At 37.5% G+C, this 10,791-nt stretch overlaps 1 protein-coding gene across 1 annotated transcript; it reads right to left on the reverse strand.

The window, feature by feature from the left end:
• Positions 1–571: 571 nt before the first annotated feature.
• Positions 572–10,584, reverse strand: LOC110109118 (E3 ubiquitin-protein ligase WAV3-like). Its single transcript, XM_020840043.2, has 2 exons — positions 10,070–10,584; positions 572–2,709 (listed from the first exon to the last, which is right to left on the reverse strand). Exons 1-2 carry the CDS (start codon positions 10,325–10,327, stop codon positions 796–798), a joined length of 2,172 nt encoding a protein of 723 aa, XP_020695702.1. The 5' UTR covers positions 10,328–10,584; the 3' UTR covers positions 572–795.
• Positions 10,585–10,791: the final 207 nt, after the last annotated feature.

Here is a 10,791-nt window from a genome sequence, read left to right on the forward strand (position 1 = left end):
TCAATGAAAATAATACATTTGCAAAAGTCATATAATTTAATTTATTTATTTTGTATAACAAAATAAAAATATTGCACCAAAAGGGTTTAGAGGAATTTGTTAAGTTTAAAAATAATACTAATGTATAAATACATCCAATTAATTTAATAAATTTATAGGAGAGTGTAGATGTTGGAAAGTTCATGAATGTACCCAAATAAGTCATATATTACAACAATACCCCTTCTTAAAGGGAAAGAATGTATTACATCAATAACCACAAGAAATACAATTTAATGAATAAATAATAAAGCCCATAGTTCACAAAAAACACCTCACCATTCCACATTTTCACAATTTTGCCCAAACTCAACTGATTTTATTCTTTCGAAGTAGTATATCTAGTTGAAATTAGAGCAGTTGGGGCTGCCTTTCATCCTCTTAAAATTAAGGAAATCCTTCGTAACTATGTAAAATTTTATATTTAAAATTTCTTGTAATTATTTATGTTATAAAAGCTTCATCTCTATCAAATTTTGAGAGATTTTTTTCATCCTATCATTTGAAATCATAATTCCGCGAGGCACTCTTAGGCTTTGTTTGAGACGATTTTTTTGTTGCTTCTTAAAACAGTTTTATAGTTTAAAATTTTTAATTTTTATAACTAAAAAACTGCTTTAAGATCAGTAAAAAAGCCGTCCCAAACGAAACCTCAGTATACCCCCATGAAGTGAAGCCATTTACTTCTTTTAGCTCCAAGCTTTCGTTCTCCTATACCCACAACAGTAGAACAAAATAGAAGCAGAAATGCAGAAATTACCTTGAATTTGGCCTGGAAGAAAAGGAGTAAGTAGGCCGGATGACTGGCCGTGGATGCCTAGGTGATAGCAGTAATGTCTGTGAACGCTGAAGCATGTCAGCCATCAATGGCGTCTGGTAGGAATGAGTAAGACCAGAACTATCGGTGGAGGTTCCTCTGGTAGTAGCTCTCTGCCATGAATGAGAGCTCAGCCCTGAAAGCATATAAGCCCTTCCTGATTCTTCATACCTCTGCCTGCTTTCCATCCTCTCCTGCATTTCCCTCAGCTCAGCATCAAGAGAAAGACAAAGCCGATCGCCTGATCGTCTGGCGGCCGACATCGAAAGTACGGAACGCTGAGCTTCAAGAATCGACACAGCTTCAGAAAGGGCGCCCCGCTCGGCCGCCATCCTTGCCTCTGCCATTGCCTTGGCTGCCCAAACCCGAATCCTTTCGCGGTCTACTTCAATAGATGTCACTCTTTCTGCTAAATATTCTGGCCTTTGGATTCTAACATCTTTGTCTTTTACATTCACTTTCTCATTAGACAATGGATCTCTGTAGGAGCAACAAACCTTTAACAGCACAATTTCTTCATCATTCACAGGTGGAACACTAACAGAAACCAGAAAATCCCTCTCTTCATCTGCATACAGATCTCCAACACTGATTGAACCTTTCATTCCATCAATGACTCTGTTGGCATAGCTGCCTGATTGTATCGAAGAAAGGTGCATAGCAGGGTGTACACACTCGATCTCAACAATCAATTCTTGCACCAAGACACTAAGAAGCCCACCAATGCACTGTGCGAAAGCATCCTGGATTGCAAGCTCAGACTCAATAAATGAGAAGGTGCCACCTGAAGTCTCTGAAATTGAATGCATGGAAACAGAATCATGGTCTGCACCAAAGCCAAAAACGTGAACAGGAATTTGATGCCCGGTACCGCAACGAATGGAGGAAGGCAGGAGAGATTGGTAGTCTGAGAATGTAAGATTTGCGCGGCTACCAGCTGGGGAGACAGTGTATGTGTCTTGACCATCTGAAAGGAGTATGATACTGCTTACAGGATTTTTCTCCCTCCTCTCTTCAATCACCTTGGCACCTTTCCTCAGTCCCTCAGCAATATTGGTTCCACCACTTGAAACCAAAGAATTGATAGCCTGCAATGCATAGAGCCGGCCAGGCTCGGTCATACGGCGAAGAGGGAAAAGGCGGTGTGCAGTGGAAGAGAAGGCGATGACCGAAAGTCGATCAGAAGGGCTAAGATTCTGGATGACAAAGCCCATGGCACGTTTCAGTAGAGCAAGCTTTGTGCCAGCCATGCTGCCACTGATATCAAGCACGGTTACTAGATCAATGGGGACACGAGAAGGCTGTAATGCTGTCAGGCTTGCATTCTGGTTTCCATAAGACTGGGGAGGTCTTGCAACAGCACAAGGGGCCTTTAAGTGGATTAGTACAGAGAAGGATTCTTCAGAAGCCATTTTTGGTATGGCACTGAACTCGGGGTATGCCCTGACATCAATTGTCCTGGTTGATCTATGTTGAGAGTCCTTGACTGTTTCTAACAGAAACTCTACAGGTTCATCATCGTCATAATCATTTGGCTCAGAGATGTTAGAAAGAGAGGCCAGATGATGTTGCCTGTTGAATGAACCTGAATGAATAGATCTACGCAAAAGCATTACTGTCCCAACTTCTTGTGGCCAATTAACTGGGTTTACTCTGGCTCTCCCAAGAGGAAGGTCAGAAGATGGACTTAGGAAAGGAACCTCCTTCCATTTAGCTCTGCAAATTGGACAAACACGATTTCCATGCTTAACGTTTGAAGCGATACAGGTGAAATGGAATACGTGCGAACATTCAGCAGTGAAGAGGGCACCATGGCCTGTTTTCATATTGCCCAAACATATAGCACATGTTTTCTGGAAGAAGAGAAGTTGGGAGAATAACAAAGTTATGAAAGTATATTTCCCATAATTTTAAGTTCGAAAGGGAGCAGTTCGTAAGTGCGCAGAACAAAAGAAATAAAGTCACAGAAAACCTATTCAGGCCTTCTCCAGCATGAAGAAAGATTATTCTTTGCAAAAAATGCTATGTTGCACCGACACGGATACGACACGATACGGATACATGACACATCAATTTTTAAAAATACATGATACAGGTATGACGCGGACACGGTATTATAATTTATAAATCATACCTAAAAATTAAGAAAGCAATTAAAATATAATATTTTAAATGACAAAAAAAATGAAAACAACATCATTTATAGCATTGTAGCTTATAATATCAAAATAAAAGTAAGCATTAAATGTCTAGTAACTCCTTTTTCCTTCCATACTACTTTGGTTGGCTCAAGCAACTTCTCAATATTAGCCCTCTCTCTTTGCGTCATTTTTTTTAAAAAAAATCGTTTTTAAATGGGACAGGCATATCCGATACATGTGTCCTTCGAAATTAAATCTTATTTTAATTGGATATGGTTTTGCAGTATCCTACATGTAACGGTGACGTATCAGACGTGTATACATGTCCGACACATATCCGATATAGCATGCCTTCATAAATCGATGCATCGGTGCATCATATAAAAAAAAAAGAGGAAAATCTTCATTCTGGCATTTATCATTCCTGAAGTTGGAACTAGGACATCTCTTGTTGTAGCAATGAACTCAATCTCAATACTGTTGAATATCCAAACACCTTATTTGCAAGAAGTATGGAATCAAAAAACAGGCCGCAAAACTTCATAGCACTGTTCAGCAAATATTGCGATGCAACCACTAAATTCTAGACTGGCCCTCAAAGGTCCATCTTATTTATTTTGAAAAGGTGAAAAAATTAAAGAGGTGGCTAATAAAAATTCCCAACATTAGAACCGTTCATATTGACACATTTGCAGCTTCAAACTTTATAAGCTAGCCACAAAGATCAGAGCTTTGATCTCTATAAGCAAGCCTATAAGAGAACGATTTGGATCAAGTATGATGGCTATGATGCAAGTCTTGTGAGAGATGGTCATGGCGTAGGTCATGATGGAGATGGGCTATGAAGGTCATGCTAAAGGCAATTATGGCATGCCATGTTGGAGAAAGCTGCAACGTAAGTCTTGTTGGAGATGGCTATAGTGCACGTCTTACGAGGGACAATTATAATGATGTTAGTGATATAGGCAACTTATGTCATTTAGGATGATGACATGATGTTTATGAGGGTACTTGATGTCAAGTTGTGAACAATAGATGAGTTGTATGATGTTTTGCCCTTTAAAGGCTATGGTGGAGGAATGAGTGCGAATCATTATTGAAAATAAAGGATGTCTAATAAGATTATAGACCATCATTATGACCTTGGAGTTGCAACTGATAGTAGTTGGAGTTGCACGAACATCATATTTGGATTTAGTGGAGAGGATTATGCTGTTTGATATTATGCAAATGACCTGGTTTCTCATGAAATAAAGGGAGTCTACTAAAAAATGAAGGGGTTGAGGAATACATGAAAATAGAGGTGTAAGTGAGTCAAGTTGACTTGTGAGCTAGCTCGGGCTCAGCTCAATAAATGGCTCGTGAGGTGAATTCGATGAGAAAACGAGCCAAGCTTGAGCCATCCCTAATTCGACTTGTTAGCCCGTAAGCCGGCTCATTTAAAAAATATTAGTATAAAATGCATTTAAAATATATTAGCATTCATGATTTTAAATATAAAATTGTTTAAAATGCTTTAAAATTATAGCTCACTTTATTATATTAAGTTATTATTTATGACTTTTCTTCTTATTTTGCATTCTTTTAATTATTTTATTATAATAATTGTTTAAATCATAATTATTTCTTCTCTTTCAAAGTAAATGAGAGCCGGCTTGAACTTGTAGAATAAAGCATGAGCTCGAACTCGATTAATTAATCAAGCTCAAGCTCAAGCCAGGGTTGGCTCGAGCTCGGGCTCGACTCGACTCAATTACATCCCTACATAAAAATATTGACTGCACCATGTTATTTGGAGAACACATTTGCATTTGATGGCCAAAACCTAATACTTAAGTGCTTTCAACTTATTGCTTCTTCTATATTATGGATTTTAATATATAGGACAATTCACTTTGAATCTAATAAAAAAACTTTATAAAAGCATCTTCTACCTCTCAAAATTCTTCTGTGAAATAATTCAAAAATAGTTCACATAACATGACACGCAAAATGCTTGGGGATTGCCATAAGCAACACAAATCTACATTAGCAACTTGGAAAGATTCTTCCATTTGAGGCCTTGCTGGATGGATTTTTTGTAGTTCATTGCACCTTCGAAAGTAGACTCGAAACACCATAAAACATGTAAAGTATGCCTTTTTTTCTTTCCTCTTTGCCTGAGTTTTAAAGGCTTTCCAGAGATCGATTACAGGTGTTCTTAGCAAACTTATGTTCAATCATTAGGATGTTAGGAAAGAAAGCGTTCTTTGGTCAAATGACATCCATTATGAGTTTCTTTCTTTTATAGAAAGCAACCTTCTTCTATAAATAGATGAAATTTACTTGATTTGATTTTAAGTTGAACTTTTTGGCAAGCATGGTTAAATTTTAAATTATCAAAGTATTATCTTAATAGTTAATTATCAGTAATAAGAAGCAAGTTAGAAGGACTTCTTGGCACTATCAATCCTATTTTTTTGATGGAATGAACAAATTTGTAAACGAGATGGTCGGTCCTTACATGACAATGTGTGTTGATGTACAACATAATTTTGATGAATATACCCACTACAACAATACGGTACCATTTGAAGATAATCATATCATAATGCCGACAAGAACATTCTTTTGAGGTTAGAGCCAGAATTTCCCCCATTTTTAATTTGCTTCTTACTGAGGCATCGTCGTTTATTTTTATGATGTGCTTGAAAGAGTGTATCGTTGTTCATTGATGGTTGAGTGGGACTTCCCCAAGTAGTGTTTTTGACATAATTATTGCTTACAATGAATAAGGTATATGGATGAAAGATGTTAAAGTTCTTGCACTTGAATAGTTGATCAACGAGAGCGAGATGATTTTCCACACATCACATCAAATTATTGTATAAAATAAATTGAACTAGTAAAGTGAGGGTCGATCTCAATTGACTAGGCATTTTTAGATCATATACACACAAACAATTAAGAGAATTGGAATGTAGGAATTGTGAATTTTTGTGTAAAATCAAAGAAAAGAAAAAACCTGTGATGTCTTACTTTGCTAAACAATTTTTACTAGTCTAAAAAATATAAAATGAATCAGTTTTTCTCCATATGCTGCAAAAGAGTCAATACAATGCAAAAGAATTGCCGTCTAAGTTGATATGAGAACAATACATCAATCATTACAGCATCAAGTGTTTATGGCTGCAGCACAGGTTCTGTTGGAGACTACAGGTCATAGATCTTACCAGAGATAATTATGGCAAAGGTTTTGAAAGATACAATTATGGTACTAGCAGTAACAAAGATGGTTGGGGTTCATATTTGATGAGAAGAGGTTGTAATGCAAGTCTTAGGAGATACCATTGAAGCGAAAGTCTTGAAAAAGATAATTGTGGCAAAAGTTTAATAAGACAGTGATGAAAGTCATAAAAGATTATAGCGTAGGTCGTGCTACATAAAACTACACTGCAAGTCTGGCTAGAGACAATTGCAGTGTAACCTAACTTGAGACAATAGCAATGAAGGTTTAGCAAGAGATGGCTATGGGGTAGCAGCAACTATGAGGAAGACAGCTACAACACAATACAGGCTTTGAGAAAGATGGCTGCAGTGGAGGTCTTATAAGAGATGGTGGCCAAAGAGCTTAGAGAGACATCAATGGCGCATGTCTTGAAGAAGGCTGTCGTGGTGCAGCTCTTATAAGAGACAGTGACATAAGGCTTGAGAGAGGCATCACTGGCGCAAGTCTTAAAGGAAACGGCTGCAATAGAGATGAGATGATCGCAATGCAAATATGGAGACAAACGGATAAAGTGCATGCCTTGAAAGAGATGACTACAATGCAAATCTTATGGGAAACCATCACGGTGAAGATCATGGTAAAAAAAACTTTGGCACAAGTTTTGTTAGAGATAATCGAGGTACAGGATTTTTGAGAGAGAATCATAGTGTGATATGGCACATGCCTTATGGGAGGCATCTTTGATGTAAGACTTGTGAGGGATGAACGTAACATTGGCCAATAGGCATAGGCAAAACCCAAGATGGTTGAGGGTGAGCAATTTCCCACCTCAAAATTAACTTCAACTAATAAGGGGTTACGTTTGAGCCTCATATTGCCTGCACCAGGCCACCACTTCACCTATTACTCGCTCGCTACGTCGACGCCGCCTATAAAGTTTGCCTGCACATGATAGCATTGCTACACCTGGTGTTTGTATGTAGTTGCAGCTATGTTTATCCACCCTCAAAAGAAAAGCTAGTTCCACTATTGATTGGCCCACAAGGAAAATATTACTTATAAAATCAACAACGAAAATCAAAGGATTGTGCATCTAGACTAACATGATTGGCCTATTGAGATAAAACTCACTCGGGAGGCAGACAAAGGCGGTTCAGTAGTGATCTCACAACATTCATCACTAAAGATATATTATCCACTATCTGAATACACCACATCGTAAGCCTCAACATCAGCAACACATCATGGTGAAAAGATTGAAATTTTGCCAATCAGCTTGACAAGAATAATTTTGAGAATATTCATAATCTCAAAATTGAGATTATAAAAAAACGATAACAATGTATTGTCATTTTTACATGGTTAAGATCCTCTCCTTGAGAAGCCATGTTGTTATAAGAAATTTATTAAACAATGGTTTGTGGAGATCACAGTGACTTTGAGAAATCCAAATCTCTGCAGGATGAATCACATGATCAATGAGTTGATCAATTTGAATAAAATGGTAATCAATTCCATTTTTCATGTTGTTTTGAGATATATGCTCCACATCAAGATTAGTGATTAATCATATAGGAATTTTAATGATCCCAATAATAATAATAAATCCATAGCTAGATACCTCAAACTGTTTGATAAGTAAAATCTTAAATGAATCCTCCTCGTTTTCTTAATTAATAGAGGCTTGATAGTTTCCATCATCAATCTTAATACACAAAACTCATCTTGGCCTGATGGTTAGGTAATTCGGTTCCAACCATAAAGTCTTGGGTATATGGTTGTCTGTCAGTTTGTGATTAAAGCTTCGTTTGAGACGACTTTCTTATTGCTTCTTAAAGCAGTTTTCTAGTAAAAAAAGCTGTTTAAAGAATCAATAAGAAAGCCGTCCCCAATGAATTCTAAACTAGCTCAAAGTCCCCAAAAAAATCTTAATAGGCATCATCCAACAATAAGAAAATAGGTGGCAGGCAAATGAGGAAAAGAATAACAAAAGGAAAGGACAAAACACGCTAAAAACACATTAATAGTTGAATAGCATTGCTGCCAACCAAAGAAGGAACTACCATTTTTGTCCAAGCGTTAGAGTAACGTATTCTCAACCTTTCTTAGGTAAGACAAATCGCAACCACTCGCAAACAACCAACTGGTCGACCACACCCTATTGAAAGGAAAAATTAAAAGAAAGAAGGAAAACCAATGTGGTTAGAAAAATCAATTTTTGCAGTGATAATCCTTCAAGCCAAATCAGGTCTCTAATGACAAAAACTAGCGTGCAAAGTTGCAGCAAAATATTTGTTCCTTATTTAGGCAGGATTTATGCACCATTTAGTTCAAACAAAATTTTGGTACAACCTTAATATTTTTATAATCTCATTTTAGCGTCATTATTGATTAAATCCAAATTTTATTAAATATTATTATTCATAAAATTTAACAGATTAAAGTAATCACTCTCGTAAATTTTAAAGCTTGAAAGAAAAAAGTCCAACAATCTATTAGGATTTAGCAAAAAAATTTCATATTTTAATCCTTCCAAGATTTACTTAAAGGTTTGTTTGGTATCCTATTTTAAGCAGAATTTAAGCAAAGTTTCCTCTCAATCAGAAATTTTAGGACTTTAAATCCTCCAATTTTAGCCTAGTTCATAATTAAATCCCACTATTCATAAAATTGAACAGATCTAAAAATTTCTCTCTCGCATAAAATTTTAGATCCAGAATGAATAGTCAAACTAATTACTAAAAGTAAGCAAACATTGTTTAAAACAGTTTTCAATTTAATCCTAAATTTACAAAATTTGAAACAGTATTTTCTATCCTAATATACTTGATATATCATCAAAAAAATTATCTTGATTGGGCGCGAATCTTGAGGCAAAATCAAGTTGAAAACTTCCGAAATTAAATTCGAAACCATATGAACTCTAATCTCAATAAACTTACAGTCGAACTAAACATCTTGAAAAAACGAACCTAACGACACCAAATTTGACTCAATCCGAGCCCAAATGGGTCCAAATCGAAGACCCGAAACGCCTTTATCTAGTTCAAACCATAAATTGGATGACCAAACGATCTCAAAACATGACATGCTTATAGTAGAATTGAGCGGGTTGACGAGACGAATCCAAGGAGCCCAAGATCATCAAATTCTGATATCATTAAGATATTCAAATGTCCAGTAAACAGACCACAATCAAGGGGAACCCAAGCAAAGAAGAGAAAGGAGAGAGAAAAACTAGAGTTCTCTTGCCACCAGACTCCTACTTGAACACCGTCAGACCACCGACCATCGTCGGGCTTTTGCCCGATCACCAACGGATGCCGGATTTTTGTCGAGCCACCAACTGACACCGGACTTCCACCCGGCCATTGACTGTCCCCGGACTTCTTCTCGGCCACAAACTGACGTCAGACTTCCACCTCGCCGCCAACTGACGATGAATTTTTGCCCGACCATCGTATGTCACCGGATTTCCATCCAATCTCCGTTCGTCAATAGATTTTAACCCGTAATGTTGACTATTTAATCTGATCATCCTCAATTTCAAGGACAAACCAATCATTTGTAATATATTCAAACACTAGTGGAATCATTTGTCCATTTTATAGGATTTTTCAAGTTAAAAATCTTGTGTTTTTGAATTTACTGTTTGTGTGTTGGATATCAGTAGCTTTGTAGCGTTGTAGGGAGAAAAGATGAAAAAATCTAACTCTATAGCAAATGTCATTGAGAATAAATTGCTCGCCGGTGGCGGTACCCAAAAACAAAAGCCCAAAAATATCTCCAAAAACATCAGACCCCCAAAAGCAAAACAGAAGATCATAACCAACCGCGAATCATGAAAAAGTATAAAGATTTTACCTTGCAAGATCTGCTACCAGATTCCGACATCAGACGTCTGGAAGAGTTTGGGGTCGGCTTAATCGGCCTCAACAAGCCGTGATCCAAGCGAGAATTACGACCAGAAGAAGCCAGCGAGGCAGCAGCATCTCCGGTAGAAGTTTGCGATTTCTTGCCCGTTTCCGGCTGAAGGATTTCCTCCTCGTCCTGAACCGTCGGCACAAAAACGCAAGTGCTCAACCCCAGCGCCACCTTCGCCTTCTTCCACAAGCTCCCCATTTCAACCCCAGCGCCACCTCGGCGTTAGGGTTTCGGAGATCAAGGCGGCTGTATTACCCTTCAAATCTACTCTCTCTTCACCGAGATCGTAGTTTTAAGGGCTTTAAGGTAGAGAGAGAGCCGGGTCAGAACTGAATGGCATTGATTTTCTCTTTGTGAGCCGACATTGGAGAGAGCGAGAGAGACTAATAACTTCTTTGGGTAGAGTAGACCTTATTGCACCTTCTCCATTCCCTCTCTCTCTCTCTCTTTCTGGTTTTATGTTTTGACCAAGTGGTGTGCAGCCTTTGTAGAAATTGGATTTTCAAAATTTAAAGCTTTTTGTATTCCAGAAATATCACTAGAGTTGTGGCTTGAAGAATCAGAAAGAAGATGGTTCTTTGGTAATTTATCTAATGTAAAGGGGTAGAGTAGGAATCTGATATGAACTGGTTGGTCGCTATGGCGAGGGAGTTAGAGATAAA

The sequence above is a fragment of the Dendrobium catenatum genome, unplaced genomic scaffold (assembly GCF_001605985.2).
Source record: "Dendrobium catenatum unplaced genomic scaffold, ASM160598v2 original_scaffold_103796, whole genome shotgun sequence".
NCBI classification, from domain to species: Eukaryota; Viridiplantae; Streptophyta; class Magnoliopsida; order Asparagales; family Orchidaceae; genus Dendrobium; species Dendrobium catenatum.